The following is a 20,432-nucleotide window of genomic DNA, read 5'->3' on the forward strand; positions in this document are numbered from 1 at the left end:
AACATTAATTTACACACATGAAGTGATATATAATACTGTGACATTCATTTCCGGAAATTGAAACTATCCCATTAGGCCTTATCTTGTGGGAGTCATCATCTTGACAATTACTGAGGCAGTGCCCTGGGAAAGACATCTGTTGTTGTTTATTCATTCAGTCACTTCCAACTCTTCGTGACCTCATGGATCACCCCATGAAAGAGCTCCCTGTCGGCCATCGCCACCTCCTTTAAAGTCAAGCTAGTTACTTCAAGGATAGCATCCATCCACTTTGCCCTTGGTCAGCCCCTCTTCCTTTTTCCTTCAATTTTCCCCAGCATCATTATCTTCTACAAGTTTCCTGTTTTCTCATGATGTGGCCAAAGTACTTCATCTTTCCCTCTAATATCCTTCCCTCCACTGAGCAGCCGGGCATTATTTCCTGGAGTATGACCTAGTTTGATCTTCTTGAAGTCCAAGGCACTCTCAGAATTTTCCTTCAATACCACAGTTCAAAAGTGTCTATCTTCCATCGCTCAGCCTTCCTTATGGTCCAGCTCTAACATCTAAATTATCCTTCTCCAAATGTGCTTTGGTAACACTGTACCATAGCCATTTCCTTTTCTTGAGATTTTTTATTTTAAAAACCTATTGTCTGTTGGAATGCTCCTATATATAATAGGTTGGATCCAAGCTAAGGTAGTCATTATTTGCTCCATGGACACCAGGGCAGTGAAAAATTGTTTAATCTTGATCAGTGTGTATTAGTTTATTTCAATATATATTAGTATGTTGACATTGTTATAGATGGTACAGTTTATAGAAAACACACATAGATATTGGAGTTTGCCAGTACTGTTTAATATAAAAACATACATACATTGAAAATGTATTTTTGGACAATGAAGAGGTATCTAGACTTATTTTTAAGGTGACACGTGGAAAATATATTGTTAAATTTGAAGAAAGTGATCCCCCAAAATATGCAGCCTTCTTTTAATATGCTTGCTACTAAAGCCAGTTATAGAAGGGCATATAGAAGTTTTACTTTGAATGGCTTAAAAAAAAAGACTTCTAAATATGCTTTGCTAGTTCCAGCCAGCTGATGTTCTCTTGTGCCCAGATGTCATTCCAGACATTGATGAACTATTATTAGTGTATTTATCTATATTGTATTTCAAAATGCTGTTTAAACCTAAATGCAGATGAATATGCACTTCTGTATTTTAGAGAATTAACCGATTTCTGCTTAATAATTTCATTGGTCATAATCTATTCAGGGTTTTTTTCTCAGATCTTCTAAAACTGGAAATTGTACGATAATATTGCTTGGTGATTATGATCAACAGAAATAGTTATGTAGTCAAGGACAGATAAATTGTTCCTTTAGAAATTAACTATTGCAACGCAGAAAGGATAGTATCCAGGGATATGACAATATAATATTTACCTGATGTTTCACAGAATTATCTGGGATGAATTAAACATATTTCAAAAAGAAAATATTATTTTAACCAAAATACTAACAAAAGCAACATTTTTGTATTGCTTATGCTATATATAAGGTACATCCTTGCATATATGGCTTTAAACATGGTGTAAGTGGTAATTAGATCAATGGGACTTCATTAAGGCTTCAGTTGATTAATTTCCCCCAAAATAAAACAATATACATACATTGTAAGTTTAATCTGTTCCCCTCCCCAAGTGATATCTTTGTGCTGCTTTAGAAAACATTATCTATATATTTTGTCATTATGTAAAGCTTGACAGATATTTACCCTAAATCTCATGTGTAGTGGAATATTGAAAACCTTTCTTGCTTAACTAATTGAGATACCACAGAACTATACCACATGCTGGCAATCAAATAAAAACAAATTAGACGCAGCAATTTGTTTTGAAATTATCTTTTAGGTTGTCTACACACATAATAATATCCACTCTGCACTTAAATCTCCAGTATTTTCTTCATGGAACAATTTTAACAGGCAACAGATTTTTATAGCCAAAATCTATTTGTGCATTTATTTGTAATTTCCAAGTTGTATTACAGATCGTTCATAGATACATCTGAAAGAAGATGGCTGGATTTCCCAATACTGCACAGGGTTACTGAACAGACTCACTCCCGAATAAGAAGCTTTCTTGGTATTGTATCCAGGAGGACAAAAATCATTGGGTCCAACAGCAGCAATTTTGTTGTTGTGCAGATAAACCACCTGAAAGTTACAAACATTTCAGAAATGAAACTATTAATTTACTTTGTTGCAGTAAACAAAGACATCCATAGGGCTGTTCAACACAGCCATGTAACCCAGATTATCAAAGCAGAATAACCCACAATATCTGCTTTGAACTGAGTTATCTGAGTCAACACTGCCCTATATCCCAGTTCAAAGCAGATATTGTGGGATTTTATTCAGCTGTGTGAAAGGGGCCATAGTTATATTCCAGATGTTTGAATCCCAACCCAAACTGGACATTCACAAAACGTGAATTGAGTAATTGTGTAAGGTTGTAATTGAGTAAGTTTGAGTAATTGTGGAAGGCTGGGGGCAGCATTAGCTTCCAAGAGACCTATTCACACACTCCATATACAATCATATACAAAATATATCCATCTCCAAATGTCTTTTGGGGTATATGTTTGCAATGTTTTTTGGCTTCAGTTGTGCTTAATTAAAAGAAAATAGTCAATTTTGCAAGCCTTGCAAATGTTGATTTGGCAAGATCATTTCATCCCTCAATGTACAATTTTTAACATAATCAAAAGAAAATTTATTCAATATGAAAATAAGTCAACCCACCATTCCACAAATCAATAGTTTATACTGTTGGAGTTAAACATATCTAATGTATACTTTTCATTCAAGTCCTTATGGCATACTTTACCTGTATGTATTTATGCTCTCCTAGTCCAGGAGGTACTTTGGAAAGATCATTGTTGTCTAAATGCAGTTCTCTCAAATGTGGCACATTGGTTAAAGTCCCATTATCCACACTAGAAATGTCATTGAAACTGAGGCCAAGTCTACAAGGAGAAAAATAATTTTAGAAGTTGTAATGATATAGATTGCTTTTATATCCATAAATTTAATTATTAACAACTACTTAAGTAAGTTTTATTATCCCTGTAATTATTCTATATTATGTATTCTTTAACTGTCACAAGATATGATTGTGCATTTTATTCACTATTCTTTCACAGTCCTCTTACATGGACATTTACTATGCTGTTGTGAGATTTAGGGACATGTAATCCTAAAATTAAATTTCCCATCTTTTTGCTGTTGCCACATAAACTTATTATATAAGTAATTTCACATTATACAAGCAATCTTCAAGTTACAAACATCTTACAAATGACTCAGTTAAGAATGGGAGTGAGACAACAGAAAGTGAGATAAATGTACTGCTAGGAAGGGAAATTCACTCCTGAAAGAATTGCCATGATGAAAAGTTGCATCCACTGAAGCTTTACCACCAATCCTTGTTTCCACAACAAGCCATTTTTTTTTCAAAATCAAATTCTCAAAGAGAAGAAAGTGAGGTGAAATCTTCTGAACAGGGGCACAGAGAGCAAAACAAAACACCACAGGAATATTACCTCTTCCCTACACTATCCAGAGTGCTCTCTCTCTCTCTCTCTCTCTCTCTATATATATATATATGGCTTGAGTTACACTTTAAAATGTAGCTTTTCCAACTTACATGCAAATTCAACTTAAGAACAAACCTACAGAATCTCTCTTGTTCGTAACTTGGGGACTGCCTATATATGATCAATAATAATGTAGCCCATCCATCAGATTAGTAACTGGGTATTGTAAAACTTTGAACCTCTCAGATTTACCTATTATTATTATTATTATTATTATTATTATTATTTATTTATTAACTTTATTTGTACCCCGCTAGCATCTCCCGAAGGACTCGATGCGGCTTACACAGGCCAAAGCCTCAGAAACACAATACAGCAAAACATAACTCAACAGCAATACCAGCAGCACACAACTAAACTGTGTGAATTTGAACCCAAGGGCTGAGCAATGCACACTTTTCTTATAAATTGGCAGATTTCAATCCTTTTCAATGCCTAAAGATTGGCAATGTCTACTGCCAAGCTCTTTCTGAAATTTATGCTTGAAATAGATAACTTCCAAAGCTTTTCCTAAGAAAATAAAAGCCCTAGGTACCCTTGATTGGCAGAGCTTGCCACTCCCCAAATACTTTATGTACTCAGGTCTATACTCAAGTCTATACATTTTAGCCAAAAAAACAACCCCCAAAACCCAGGTCAGCTTATCATATCCACAGATTAATATAAATTCTTTACCTTAACTCTTATGCAAAAATGAATCTTCCCTTTCTCTAAGTAGAGTGGCAAAAGGCAAGAGCTGGATCCACCCACAAGAATCTAAAGTGAGCCCTGACCCCTTGACTCTCTCTGTCATGGTGCCACTTCTGGCCTCTTTAAATTCTTGGGCAGGAAAATGTCAGCAGACCAGGGGCAACTGACCACCTGAGGTGTCATTGGTGCTTTCCTCTTCCTGTAGAATAACCCTCAACTTATCTACAGGTCCCTTGATGTATCTGTGGGCCATATCAAAATCCATAATTTTGGCCCCAAAGCTTGCCCTTAACCTGCCATGAGGTTGATGTGTACATGAGTATATATGATAAGTCAGGGTACTTTGTAACCAGTGGACAGGATATTTACCTGCAATCAGAAGTCACTCTCAAATTAAGAATCAAAAGCAAATAGTACAAATAGTAACAACTAATTGTTTTAATTTGGGTTTTTGTGAGTTTTCTGTATGGCCATGTTCCAGAAGCATTCTCTTCTGACAGTTCGTCTGCATCTATGGCAGGCATCCTCTACATCCTGGACATTCCACAGACCTCATAACCTCTGAGGATGTCTGCCACACGATACCCTGACTTACCATAGATACTCAACAACCTAGTGATTCTGGCCATGAAAGCCTTCGACAATACATTGCTTTAATTTGATTTAACATGTCATATGATTAATCATGCTTTGTGAATTGTAAATTAGCACATATCAATTTAAAACTTAACATTGCTTCAATTTAATTATTACCATATACTGCCCTGAGATATTTGACATTGAGCAGGATATAACTATTTTGTTTAAAAGAAATAATTACAAAATAAAACTTATAACTACATTTTAAGAAGAACACTGCCTCCCCACCCAAAGTAGCCTAGAAATGTCAATTTTAAAATGTGTATTTTAAAATATTATTTTCTGTTCCATTCTATAGGCCAATGCTTAATTTGGTATGTATGGAAAACATCCATTAGCCTTCTAATACAAACTAGTAATGTAAGCATATGTGGCAATGTTTATGCCTAGCTGCCCACCACCTGCCAAGAAGGAAGGAAGGAAGGAAGGAAGGAAGGAAGGAAGGAAGGAAGGAAGGTGTAGTATATTTAGCAGCACCTACCCTGGGAAACTCTAGCATGCCCATACTGACTTGAGCGCTGATGCTGGACAAACTGTCCCTCATCTTCAGCTCTTCAGGTGATCATTATGTGGGGTGCCTCAGGTGCAAGGCTCAAACTTTGGCTGGAGGCTCAATCCCTTACTAGTTTACTTTGGAAAATGCTTTATCAGCAAATTAAATAGATTGGGGAATAAAGTTAATTAAGCTTAAAACAAAACCACAAGGTGCCAGCTGAACTTTATTCATCTCCATTGCTGAAAATATGTTTCTTAAAGTGTGTTAAGGAATATAGAAAACTTTAAAAACTCATTGCCACTGGGCTTTCAACATCTTAAATTTAATCCAATTAGATCATGGTATTATTTAAAACCATCTATCCTCAATCTATTGGCTGCATTATCCTTGCATTACTCAAGATGTGTCCCAGATATTGAATGAAAATGCACGTAAACCGCTATCTCCATTAGTATCCAATTTATACCATTATGTAATAATGATTTGTTTTACCTTTTGTTGTTTTTGTCTGTAACCAATTAAATCATTTGTTTTAGTACCCTATATTATATTTAAAATTAGTAGTATCAGATCCAGTTTTAATATCTGTACTTTTTGCTGCAGCTAGAGGGACCTATTCAACCAGAATACTAGAGTAAGGGTGAAGGAGATTGCTTTGAATAGAGCAGAAAAAAATAATGATCACATCTGTGGAAAAACTGTTGTAACAATGACATGGATGTGCTTTATTTCTTTATTGTCATGTTTTGTGCATATATACAGTTCTAATGAATATATACTCAGTCTCAACCTAGTCCTTAATTGAGTAACTGCAGAGAAACTTAAATAAAAATATGGTTGTTTCTTAATGTAATAGATTTTACTTGGTCATGAAAACTTAAAGAATATAAGCTAGAAATGTGATTAATTAGGAAGAAGACTTATATGCTTTCTGCAAGATGCTTAATACTGTTATTTTTCAGCTATTTTCCTTGCCAAATTGACCCTGATTTTGGATCAAGATCCTGAAGCTCATTAAAGAATGAGCTGAGCCTATAGAGAATGTTGTTGGTTACCAGTTGTACACAATGCTGAAAAACTATGTAAAAGGAAATTTACTTAGCCAAATTGTCAAGCCCATTTAGACTCTCCGCATCAACTTTGTTGATCTTGTTGCCATCAAGATGAAGTTCTGTCAGAGATGAAGGCAGGCCTGCAATAAAAGATATCACAAAGAACCTTTTTCATTGAACATGACAAGACAGGACTGTCTCTCTTCCTGTAACACATACTAAAGAAAACAAACCTAAGATTGACCCATTCACAGCTGACAAATGTTATCTGTACTGTTTTGTATAGATAGAAAGAATATTTGACAACCATGAGCAAGGGGAAATCCTGTTAAGATGAATCCTAGATTGAGTGGAATAAAAACTGATGAGAAGAATCTTGGATGAATGAGAATCTTCACAGTTCAGGACTTATTCTGCACAAAAATTATGCACGGGCTTTTTGCACAAAAAAACAGCATTTTGCAAAGAGCAAAATATGCTGTGAGTGTATGAATTTTGCACAGATAAGTTCTAAACACAGAACTGTTTCAAAAGTAGTGGAGTTTTTGAAGACTTTTTGCAATGGGAATAAAATGGATAAAATTATTTGTTGCTTCTTTGAGTGTCTGTTTAGGTAACTGGTATATCTGTCTTATGCATATGGAAATGTCATTGCTGCCCTGGCTACTAAGGAACTCTTTGGAAAAGAATTTACCCCAAGTCACCTTCCATATGGGTATAAAGCATGATTTAGTATCCCCTCCTAGTTCATATCAAACCACAGCCATGTTAGAAGTATATTCAAATAAAATCCAGTAGCCATTTCTATAGGGATAGAATGCTGGGGAAGATGAGGTTATGAGGCATCTACACATGCCAAAAATGGCAATGCTGATCTGCAGTGGGGTACTTTGCATCAGGATTCCTATGGCCTGCACAGTCAGGAGTTGAACTGGTTTGGAGGCCCTGCACACCACCAAGCCCGCTCAGTGGCTGAATGGTGTCTGCATGATGCAGTGGTACTGGAACCAGTTCAGCACTGTTGGATCACCACTCTTACCTTTCTATCATTGTTCTGGGCTTTCCAGTGCCCACTAGGCACAAAAATGGCACTGATCAGCTCAGTACTTGTAATGACTATGGCCAGAGTAATGCGAGAGAGAAGAGAAGAGAAACAAAGAGATGGAAGGGAAGGGAAGGGAAGGGAAGGGAAGGGAAGGGAAGGGAAGGGAAGGGAAGGAATAATCACTCCCTCCTTTCTCCCCTTCCTTCTCTGATTACCTAGTCGCTCTGGCTAGTGTCACTCCAGATGCTGAGCAATAAACACTACCATATTTGTTCCCAAAGATGGGGCAAGGTAAATGCCACCCCCTGTCCCCAGGCTGCCCAAGCCTGGAGAAAATGGAATCAGCATGACTGTTTATACTGACCCAAAACATGGATGAACTCTCAAACTTTGGGGAAGCTGAAGAGTATCCCAGGACTTTTTGAAATTTAGGACAAGGCTCAGATAAGGACCCATGAGTCATTGATGCAACTGAGTCCAATCACCCACAAACTGACTCATTTAGCCCAAGTATGTCTCTCACTGTCATTCTTGCAGATCTAAAAAGCAGAGACGTGCTGTTTTTATAGGAAGTTGGTATTCTAAATCTTACATTTGATCCTCCATTTTAAATTGGGTAATCTCATTTTAGAGGTAATTTTAACTGCATAGCTCCTTTCTTGATAAGATGTGAGTAGCTATTTCTTTTCATGGGAAAAATAATTGAACTAGAGTTTGAAAAGGTTTTCTATTCTTTTTTTTAAGACTACGGATTGCAGAATGCTCTAGCCAGAGTGGATTGAAGAAGTTCTAGTCCAAGAAAAGAAGGTTTCAAGCATCTAGGAGCTCTTGACTCATATTATGTAGATACGGATGGGGAAATGAGAATAAAATTGGATACAGTAACCAAAACAGTGTCCTTACCTTTGGGGATACTAGTTATATTAGTGTCTGAAATACGAATGTAGGAGAGTCTCTTCATTCCCTGAAAGGCTCCATTTTCGATACCTGTACTTTTTATTGGGTTAGTACCCAGTTCTAAAAAATGAAAAAACAAATAAGAAGATGAATATATACAGTAGTTAGCAATTATGATGGTTGTTAACAACAGATTTGTATCTCTCTTGTACCAAATTGTGTGTAATTGCATTCCATGCACTGCGCTTTGCGAAGTTTTCAGTTTTATAGCAAGAACTATCAACTAAATTGTTGTTAAGATATATCTGCAAAAATCACTTAACACAAATAATATGTTCAGTCAGAAGTATTCAGTCAATACAAACTTTTTGAAGGTTTCTTTTACTTAATTTTATTCTTTGGTCCACCATGTGTTGTGAAATTTCATTCCACTAAGAAAACAAAAACAAGGGAAGCTAGGAAGCTAAAGTTCCTACCAATGTATTTGAGAAGAAAATACAGTGTTTCAAAATACACTATGGGATTAATTCCACTTCTTGCATTTCATATGTTATCTATTATCCCCCTATAATCCTCAATTACTGCTAAGAAAAAATGGGTCACATGCTATCAGATATAATGATCGTTGACCATATAAGAATCCATCACTTTCTATGTATGGGTAGTTCAGTACTTTACTGACCTCTGCATGAACCATGACAAACACAATCACATTTCCTTCATATTTACACTCAACCACCCATTCTTGTATCATCTCTCGGGTGTGTTTATATCATCTGTTTAATTAAGATGCTCTTCCATCATCTGGATTTTGTCAAATTACACTGACATTTTGAATTTAGCCATTTTTTTTTGCTAACATTCCCCTTTTATGTACTTTCCTTGAACTCAGTGACACATACCTACAACAATCATATTATTTAGTCCACTGAAGACAGCTTTCCGTAGTTTGTTGATATCATTTTCATGAGCCCGCAGCTCCTGCAAACTTTTAGGCATATTTTCTGGTAGTTCCTTCAAGTTGTTTTTGGAAAGGTAAAGTCTCTCCAATTTCTTGAGTGGAGCAAAAGCACTAGGGCTGATTTTGCTGATTTTGTTGTTAACAAGGATCAGTGCCTGAAAAAAACCAGGAAACAGTAAAATGTGAACATGTTGGTAATGTCACCTGAATATGTGACAGAGGGAGAACACAGGTGCTGGAAGATTAATTCTATATGGCTTAGTTTGCACTGTCCTTTCGATTTGGGGGGGGGGGTGTCATCACAAGGCAACTGTGCCAGTTTTATCAAGTGATCTTTCATCTTTGCCAGTATGGGGATTGTACGTTTAAGGAAGAAATATGTTAGGTCTTCACCTGGCTTCAGTCCCATTAAGACTGCATCATTCACTGTCATACATGGAAACATAGACATCTTTGCTACTGGCAATTGGGCATAAGAAAGAACTCTATCAGACACTGAAGTTTGGTATTTACCATGACAAATGTGAACCAAAGTGTTCTGGCTAGGTTAAATTTAAGACTAACTACATACAATCCATAATAATTCATCTTAAACAAATCTGTAGTTATCTATACAATAAAATTCAGTGTTTGTATGTATGTTTGTATGCTTGTGGGTATATGGCAACTTTCTGATTAGATGCCACTTCCACAGGCCACTGTGATCTGCACGAGTGTTGGACCTGGGCCAAATTTGGCTCACATAACCCCCATGACCCACTTTATGTCCTGGTGCAGTTTGGGGGAGGATGGACCATGGATGATGGGATTTGCAATACTTTAAATCACTTGAGGTCCCACAAACCACTGTGACACTCACCAATAATGGATCAACACCAAACGTGGCACACAGAGCCCCCATTACCCACTTTAGAACCTGGTGCAATTAGGGGGAGGATGGAACATGGAAGATGGGATTTGCAGTACCTTCACTCAATTCCTGAGCCCACAATGACATCCACGAATGACAGACTTGGACCAAACTTGGCACAACCCCCCCCCCCCCCCATGACCCACCTCACACACTGGTAAACTTTGGGGAAGGATGAACCATAGATGATGGTATTTGCAGTACCTTCACATTATTCACTTCCAACAGATCACTGTGGCCCCCACAAATCACAGACCTGGACCAATCTTGCCACACAAACCACCCCATGATGCTCTTTATGTCCTGATGAGGTTTGGGGGATGACGGACAATAGATAATGAGAGATGCAGTCCTTCACTCACTTCCTGAAACCACTGTGAGCCCCACTGTGGCGCATACTAATGACTGATCAAGACCAAACTTGGCATTCAGGCCCCCACGACCCATTCTACATCGTGGTGCAGTTTGGAGGAGGATGGACCATGGACAATAGGACTTGCATATGGAAGCTGTAGTTCACCTGCACCCACTGAACCCAGCCAACAATTGACCTTTCTCAAATAACCTGGGCACCACTGGGTCCCCAAGCTGGTATATAATAATTATAAAACATAATTGTTATATTTCAATTCTTTTAACTCCCCCCAATTCTCAGAGTAATCCACATATAGTGAAAAAAACATAATTTGAATGTCAAATAAAAATGATCCCAAATAACATAGGAAGCCATGTCCTGATTGATATCAGATAATAGTAGAGTTCATTTTCAATAACAGGGATTTTTTTTCTCAAAGGAAGCAACAAAGTAGTCAATTTGCTACAAGAAAGGATTCAAAGACTATTCACAGTTTTTAAAAGATGAGTTTTGCTAGTGTCCATCTGGCACACAGATTGCTTCATGGGAATTTTAATTGCCCATCCCTCCCTGACATAGGGCAGCATTCTTTCACACTAGTGGACCATGCTTCAAGCTGAGGTGGGCATTTCTTCCACTGATGTGGAATGAATTGCTCCCTTCTCTGACCATGGGGCACCAACATGAAGTAGAGCAGCAACATGACTAACACAGAGTCACACATAAACTTCAAAGGGAGATTTTAAAAGAGTCTTTCTCTTATAGCAACTGTCTACATTTGCGCTGAGATACCCAACTAATCAATTCACTACAGGTGTTAACCATTCAATTTCTTCTTTTTCTATGTCCCTCTTTCTGCATAGATACACACACTGTTTTCATCAAGGTTCCACAATTTTAACCATAACATAATATGGAATACCATATGTATTGCATTCATGTCATGCAAAACAGAAAGGTGAATGAAAAGGACATTAGCAATCAAAGTAGGGTAGCAGAGTAGACTTTCAGTTAAGTGGTATTGGTAGATGCTACATAGATGTAATTTCTAGTTGTTTGAAAGCTACTATAAAAAATAGGTCTAATAAAATACTATATTCCATATTATACCATACCATGGACCACAAGGAGAGGCAGATAAATACATAAATAATTGTGTATTGACTTCATATTCATATTAAAATACTAATTAAAAATAAATTATGGAAATACAAATAAAGAAAAACTTCACTTAATGTAACACAGTTTTGGTTTATATAAAAACAGCTTTGTCAATCCAGTAGGCAATTTTTGTTATTTTTTTCTGGTTGTTTGAGAGTTTCAGTTGTTTGAATTCTGGTTAACAAAGAATCTACTGTGCCTTTATAGAACCATTAAAATTTTAATGAAAAAATCCAAGTGTCTGAATTCTTCAGAACTCTTACTCAAAATTATAATTACAAAATTGTAAGGGAAAAAACCCAGTAAAATCTAAAAAGTGTCCTGGCCAAATGATAAAGATAGATAGTGTAGTTAGATTAAAATTCCACAATTGAGACTGCAGGTTTGAAGAGTTGTCTTAAGGTACTGGGTAGATGTCAGGTTAACCTGAAGAAATGTTGAACATATTATATTGATCCACCCCTAAGGACAAAAATATGGCAAGCATTCAGTGATCTTCAGTATTACTTTAGAGCAGAAGCCCTGGATAACATGGTAATCTCCAAGGAAAATGGAAAACTAAATGTAGGAGGTGCATGGTTGAACAGAACTTTTGGCCAAACATCTAGCCACCTAGATTGTACCAGCTGTTATTTGAACTTACTACCTTCCTTCTCTCCTGGTCTCCATGTTTCTTCTTCAAATTTACTAAATATTATGAAATACATTTCTGTTTGAAATGTGCTTCAAGATGTCTGAGTAGCAATAATTGCTCAGGGTTAAAGCTCCCTTATTTATTATTTCAGCCAGCAGAGCACAGCTGTAGAGCATTTTTGGTCACTGAATGCATCATCTTGCCTGCAAGAATGGAGGAAAAACAGATGGCTCATCTCTCTCTGTTTTGATTTCCAGCCATTCTAAATATTTTCATAATTAAACTGATGCCAACTACCCTTAAAACTAGCAGGAGTAAAAACTGAACATCAGAAAACATATAAACAGCTGCAGGGAGGAAAAGCATGGAAGGAAACATGACAGAAAAGCAAAAGGGAGAAATGATCATTTTGAACCATTGATGTGTTGTGTATTTTCTCCCTAGTGCATTTGATTTCCTGCTCATCATCAGTAAAACAGGAGGTATGTTTTGCAGATGGTTCCACAGCGCATACAATAGATGCGTATGGTTCCAATTTTGTATACTAGCCAGCAGTGGCCAGATTTGTGAGAAGAAGAGTTCACTCATAGTTCACCAACATTAACAAGAAGCCTCTTCCTGCAAACATCCACTGTTCCTTTAGAAGCAATGGGTGTATTTTTCTAATCTTTAGAGATCAAAGTTACAAGAACTGACCTTGACAGGCTGTTAAAATATCAATCTTTGAACGTGGCTGAAATTGATCTATGTATCCTTTACATTTTAATACAAACCAAGACTGCTAAGCAATAGTTTGCCTCCTTAGTTTTCTGTAATATTCCCACACAATCTGAAATGCATAGCCTTCCATAGGTGATGGGCTAGTAACTAGAGCAAGCCAACTTCACATTATACATGTCAAGTGACCCATGTACTTATTTAAATGTTTACCCCACTCTTCATAGATGTAGCACATTGCAACAATGCTGATCCTTAAGTTAGAGATTGGTGATGTGGCATCTTTTCCTTCTCTCTCCACTGCTTTAAAGTAAGGGTCACTGAGAGCGAGAAATGAAGTTTCCATGACATGCTAATGAAAACTACTTGAGTAAAAAAAAATAACCTGGAAAGGCAGGGTAAAGCATGAGAGGTGTTTGACATGTTAAACTGACATGTTAAAAGCAATAGGAAAGCTAAGTCCCAATGCTTCTTGGAAGTAATGGGGCAATGCTTCCAAAACAAGCACATTTGTTTTTTCCTTGTTCAGCTTAATTAAAATATGATGGTGGAGAGGGAAATATATCATTTGAGTTTCCTTTGTGAAGAGAAAACGCAGGGTAATAATAATAATAATAATAATAATAATAATAATAATAATAATAATATTTTCGTGTCAGGAATTACTTGAGAAGCTACAAGTCACTTCTGGTGTGAGAGAATTGGAAGTCTGCAAGGACATTGCCCTGGGGACGCCTGGATGTTTCTATGTTTTACCATCCTTGTGGGAGGCTTCTCTCATGTCCCCGCATGGGGAGTTGGAGCTGACAGGAAGCTCATCTGTACTCTCCCCAGATTCGAACCTCCAACCCGTCGGTCTTCAGTCCTGCTGGCACAAGGGTTTAACCCATTGCACCAAATCATCTTGTCTCTCTCCTGAGGAATCTGTATAGGGCCCAAGTAGTAACAGTCATAACTGACCATGGAACAACAGACTGGTTCAAGATTGGGAAAGGCGTACAGCAGGTTTGTATACTCTCACCCAACCTATTCAACTTGTATGCAGGACACATTGTGCGATGTGTGGGGTTTGATGAATGCAAGGCTGGGGTAAAAATTGCTGGAAGAAACATTAACAACCTTAGATATGCAGATGACACCACTTTGATGGCCGAAAGCGAGGAGGAGCTAAGATGCCTTCTAATCCAGGTGACAGAAGAAAGCGCAAAAGCTGGGTTGCAGCTAAACATCAAAAAACCAAGGTTATGGCAACTAGAATGATTGATAACTGGGAATAGAGGGAGAAAATGTAGAGGCAGTGAAAGACTTTGTATTTCTAGGTGCAAAGATTACTGCAGCAAGGAAATCAGGAGACGCTTACTTCTTGGGAGGAGAGCAATGTCCAATCTCGATAAAATAAAGTAGAGTAGAGACATCACACTGGCAACAAAGATCCACATAGTTAAAGCAATAGTATTCCCCATAATCACCTATGGATGTGAGGGCTGGACCTTAGGGAAGGCTGAGCGAAGGATGATAGATGCTTTTGAACTGTGGAGTTGGAGGAAAGTTCTGTGAGTGCCTTGGACCGCCAGAAGATCCAACCAGTCCATACTTGAGGAAATAAAAGCCCTACTTGTCATTGGAGGGAAGGATAGTAGAGGCAAAGATGAAGTACTTTGGCCACATAATGAGAAGAAAGGAAAGCTTCGAGAAGACGATTACGCTGGGGAAAATGGAAGGAAAAAGGAAGAGGGACTGACCAAGGACAAGATAGATGGATGGCATTCTTGAAGTGACTGGATCGACCTTGAAGGAGCTGGGGGTGGTGACGGCCAACAGGGAGCTCTGGCGTGGGCTGGTCCATGAGGTCACGGAGAATGAATGAACAACAACAACCACTAGGTGCTGAAGAAGAAGAAGAAGAAGAAGAAGAAGAAGAAGAAGAAGAAGAAGCATTATCCCTCTAATTGATATCTATGACATCACCCCAAGAGGCAACAGACAGCTTTTCCCAGGACAGATTCTGTGAAACAGATCACCATGGACATTAAACTGGACTGAATCTTTCACTTCAGATAATAAATATTGTACTTAGTTATTTCCTTAGTTATGATTTACAGATAAGAAGCATAATAGACTGAGTGATAATTTTTTAATGATAAACTGTGTTGACATATATGCATGCATGTTGTTTTCATGGTTGTGCACGGAGGTATTCATTAGCTTCTTATGCAATGTTCAGTCTTCATCCAACTTCTAAGCACTTGTTAAGTCTTGGGTGTATTTAAATTTAAACCTGTGTAGCTAGAGTTGAAACTTCCACAGATTTTTCACAAAACCTTTTTTTCACAAATACATCCATATACATGTACTTAGGATATTGAGCTCAAATGACTTGCCTGCATTGTACACAAAATTATGTTACTACCACATCATTTTGAGTTTGCTGTGATACAGGCCTGGATAATATCAATGTTTCCTGTGGGACCAGTAACATATAGTACTGCCATTTCAGTTTTCAGTTGAGAAAAGGGAGAAGGCTCCGCTAAGTGTGAGATGTATTGATGCTTTTTTTCATTTGGGCAGTTAAAATGAATTTTCTCATGTTCTCTGTTATGTCAGCAACCACTTCTTATCCATCCAATTGCCTCTGGACTATTCCTAAAGAACTACCAGGTTTTTTTTCTCATATTCACTATGAAGATTAGTTTTCACTTCTGTCTTTTAAAAAAGCCCAAAGTCTTTGAAATAATAATTAGAAACATGTTTTCCACAGAGCAGGAAATTGCACCTCAGGTGGGAACTAGTCCCTTACTAAAGTAAAGCATGAGAGGTATGCAGACAGTTCCACAATGATGCTCAGTAGTAAACTTGCTATGCAACAAATATTTCACATGACAAGATAATCATGGTATCTGGTATAACGGTTTAACTGTTTTGACAGAATGTGCACAAGCTAACACCCTCAAGTATGCAAATTATTGTGGATTTTTCAAAAGCCTTTCAGCTATTGGGGAGCATTTTTTGCAAAATGGCTAACTCTTCCTCTAGCTACTTTATCCTTAACCCAAAAGAAGAAAAAAGTGTGTGATAACAACCTTTAAGCTGGTGTTGTGGAATGTGTAAGATTATAACAAAAATAGCTCATCATAAACTACACTCTCTTAAGTCATATCCCCAGTAAGTAGAGGAACAGAAATACTAACATTTACCAAGGTCAAAATAGGCCTGAAGGCCCAACTACATGGGGCATATATTCAAAGCTGATCCGTAGTCAGGTACTTTGGATCAGCATCACATGAGCCCACACAGCCAGCCAGTTTGGTAACTATTGGGTGTCCACACTGCATGGCACTAAGGCAGCCTGGTGGCTAGATGGAATCTGCATGACCCAGTGGCACCAAACTCAGCCTGACATCATTGAACCATCACCCTTATTGTATCTCTTGTGTCCTTGGCTACTAAATTTCTGATGGTCATTGCTCATCACATCTGCTGATGCTGACCAGAGTACCAGGGCTACGCAGGAGAGGGGAGAGGCGCGAGAAGAGAAATTGGAGCCTACCCCAACTTTAAAAAAAAAACAAGATAAAGTTGTGTTAAGCATTTCCCTGACTTTTTTTTCAGGGTAGACAAAGCTGCATTAAGCACCCCCCCCCCCCCAACTTTTTATAATGTAGAACAAGGCTGTCTTTGGGAAAATTGGCCCCATGCATTATATATACACCAAAGAGTCAATTTGCCCCACTCTCCTCAATTGGCCTGCACTGATGGGTTCTCAATCCAGTTAATTTCACCTAGCTAGAGTAGATCTATAGACTCAATTGCCAAATGCAATATCCATGGGAAGATAGATTCCAGTGATTCAGTGCTATCTATGTTCCAGTTGGGAGTCAAACCAAAAGAAGTTAGCAAGGTATGTCTATTCTAGTTGTGTTTTTACATCATCTTCCTCCACACTTCCTCCTTCCCCCTTCTTGACAGAAGTCTTCATCACATTCCTTCATTTGAATGGGACAAAAAGTTAGACTGAAAGAAAAAGAAAGAAGAAGAAGAAGAGAGAGAAAGGGAGAGTGTTCCCTTTCAACCATGACTAACATGGAGCTTGTATTTGACTTACGTGAAGTTCTTTCAAATTCTTGAAATCTCCATCCTTTATTTCAGTGATCTTATTGTTCTGTAGGTCCAGTAGAGTAGTATCTGGGGGAAGATCTTTTGGAACCTGAGTAAGTCCTTAACAGAAAAAAGGGAATAAAATGTTAACATATACATTTATTTATTGTTTATTTATTTATTTCAAATATTTATATCCTGTTCTTCTCAACCCCCCCCCCCCCTTGGGGGGGGGGGGGGGACGGACTCAGGGCAGCTTACAATCAACAACCATTAGATGCCAACAACAAAACAAACAAGAACAATATAAACACTAGTGAAAAATTGGTCAAAACATTACATTATAAAATATCCATTAAAACATTATTAACAACAATACAACCATTGACAAAACTGGTTACTTCCAGGTAAAAATATATAGAAATGTTTAACTTTGATCAATATATCACTAAAGGAGTTGGTAGACTTGGGTCCAAAATCATACTGAAATCAATGTTTTGACCTCATTAGAAAATGCATCCTTTATGGTGACCCAGGGATGAAGAATATGGATTTGTTTTGAATAACTGACAGACATTTAAAATTATAGTATGGGTTATTTTGATGGATTTTGAGTTCCACTTTTGGAAGGAAGACAAGATATATACTGAATGAATAAACAAATGAATGAGGACAATGCTTTAGTCAATGGGGAATGTGCTCAATCAATGTACTCAATCAATATAATGTAAAATTGCACAACAAATGTTTTGAAGGCAAAATGAGTAAAGGGATGGGTTTCTTCCCCTCTTTAAACAAAACAATTTACAACAATAGAGCCAGGTACAGATCCAATGGGGACATTTAGGGTAAGATTGTTTAAATATACACTTTCCTGTGTATACGGGTACGGGGAAATCATACCTTCAAATATAAAACTAAAATCAGTATGTGTGTATTTTGCTATGACATATCTTCAAACATTAGTAATGGCCTTGTACTCCATTAAACATTCTAAGTATCACAAAAATCAAATATGGCCAACATTTAGTCTATAATTCAAGATCGGGGTAAGGTCACAGAAAATGTGCCAGATCTTTTTATCAGGGAAGAGATTCCAAAAAAAAAAAAAAAAAATCAGGTGAGGGAGGGAGAGGATTAGAGGGAATGTGGTTAATGTTGCGGAAATAGTGAGAACCATATAGTCTAGTCTTACAATGACATATGGCACAAAATGTGAAACAATTTTTTACATATTCAATTTGAGTGTCCCTATATTCAATTTGAGTGTTGTGATTGGCTATCTTTAAAAGTTGGCCCTGGGACCACCACAAACATTTATGAGATTAACAAAAAATACTCTTGTAGATCTTTTATTATTATTATTATTAACTTTATTTGTACCCCGCTAGCATCTCCCAAAGGACTCGATGCGGCTTACACGGGCCGAAGCCACAAAACACAATACAATAGAAAACATAACACAGCGATAAACAAAGCAAATCAAATAATTAAGCAAAATAACCACAATGACAATACATCAAGACACTATTAAAACTGGTTCGGCCAGCGCAATGGGGTACAGGGTTAAAAGTGCTGAGATGGCAGGAGGAACGTAGGATTAAAGTGTGGTGTGCAGCAATGTTAGTTGTGCTAAAGTGCATCTAGGACTTGGGATGGGGATTCCTAATCTGCGAAGGCACATCGGAACAGCCAAGTTTTTAGGTTCCTTCTGAAAACTGCCAGAGTAGGGGCCTGACGAAGCTCTTTTGGAAGGGCATTCCAGAGTCGGGGGGCCGCCACAGAGAAGGCCCTGTCCCGCGTCCCCACCAAGCGCGCTTGCGACGTAGGTGGGATAACGAGCAGGGCCTCCCCAGATGACCGGAGCGAGCGTGTGGGTTCGTAGATGGAAATGCGGTCACGCAGGTAGGGTGGTCCCAAACCGTTCAGGGCTTTGTAGGTGAGCACCTGCACCTTGAATTGGGCTCGGAAAATAAATGGCAGCCAGTGGAGCTCCTTGAACAAGAGGGTTGACCTCTCTTGATAATGAGCTCCAGTTAGCATCCTGGCTGCTGCCCGCTGGACCAATTGTAGTTTCCGAGCCGTCTTCAAGGGCAGCCCCACGTAGAGCGCATTGCAGTAATCCATTCTAGAGGTGACCAAGGCGTGGACCACCCCGGCCAGATCCGCCTTCACAAGGTACGGTCGCAGCTGGCGCACAAGTCTCAGTTGTGCAAAGGCCCTCCCGGATACCGCCGACACCTGAGCCTCAAGTGTAAGCGAAGAATCCAAGAGGACACCCAAACTGCGGACCTGTGGCTTCAGGGGGAGTGTAACCCCGTCCAACACAGGTTGCCACCCTATACCCCGATCCGGTTTACGATCGACCAGGAGGACCTCTGTCTTGTCGGGATTGATCTTCAGCTTGTTCTTCCTCATCCAGATCGACACAGCGGCCAGGCACTCGTCCAGCACCCGAGAAGCCTCCTTGGAATTAGGTGGAAAGGAGTAGTAGAGTTGTGTGTCATCCGCATAGAGATGGCACCCAACTCCAAAACTCCGGATGACCTCTCCCAGCGGTTTCATGTAGATGTTGAAGAGCATGGGCGACAAGATAGATCCTTGCGGGACCCCACAGGTCAAAGGCCAGGGGTCCGAGCAGGCGTCTCCCAGCTTCACCATCTGGGTGCGTCCCTCCAGGAAGGACTGGAGCCACGACAGAACCGTGCCCCCAAGGCCCATCCCAGAGAGACGACCCAGAAGGATACCATGATCGATGGTATCGAAAGCCGCTGAGATGTCCAAGAGAACCAGCAGAGTCACACTCCCCCTGTCCAGCTCTCTGCGGAGGTCATCCACCAAGGCGACCAAGGCTGTCTCGGTGCCATGGCCAGGCCTGAAACCAGACTGTGCCTGATCTAGGTAGTTGGTATCGTCTAGGAAGCCCTGGAGCTGCGAGGCGACCACCCGCTCCAGCACCTTACCCAAGAAAGGGAGGTTGGAGACTGGTCTGTAGTTATTCAGCACCGTGGAGTCAAGGGAAGCTTTTTTGAGGAGTGGACGAACCACTGCCTGTTTCAAACCAGATGGAAAAATCCCTTGCTCCAACGATGCATTGACAATCAATACAAACCAGTCAACCAACCCCTCCCTGGCTG

General features: G+C 38.8%; 1 protein-coding gene across 1 annotated transcript in view; it reads right to left on the reverse strand.

Moving 5' to 3' along the window:
* Positions 1-818: 818 nt before the first annotated feature.
* DCN (decorin) overlaps positions 819-20,432 on the reverse strand; it is a 42,775-nt gene continuing 23,161 nt past the window's right edge. Inside the window, exons 3-8 of the mRNA XM_060777332.2 lie at positions 17,303-17,415; positions 9,365-9,578; positions 8,469-8,582; positions 6,567-6,660; positions 2,875-3,013; positions 819-2,201 (exon numbers count right to left, since the gene is read on the reverse strand). Coding sequence (XP_060633315.2) covers positions 2,007-2,201; positions 2,875-3,013; positions 6,567-6,660; positions 8,469-8,582; positions 9,365-9,578; positions 17,303-17,415 — 869 coding nt within the window. The 3' untranslated portion in view covers positions 819-2,006. The remainder of the gene's footprint in view (positions 2,202-2,874; positions 3,014-6,566; positions 6,661-8,468; positions 8,583-9,364; positions 9,579-17,302; positions 17,416-20,432) is intronic.

Source organism: Anolis sagrei, chromosome 5, assembly GCF_037176765.1.
Source record: "Anolis sagrei isolate rAnoSag1 chromosome 5, rAnoSag1.mat, whole genome shotgun sequence".
In the NCBI taxonomy this organism is placed as follows: domain Eukaryota; kingdom Metazoa; phylum Chordata; class Lepidosauria; order Squamata; family Dactyloidae; genus Anolis; species Anolis sagrei.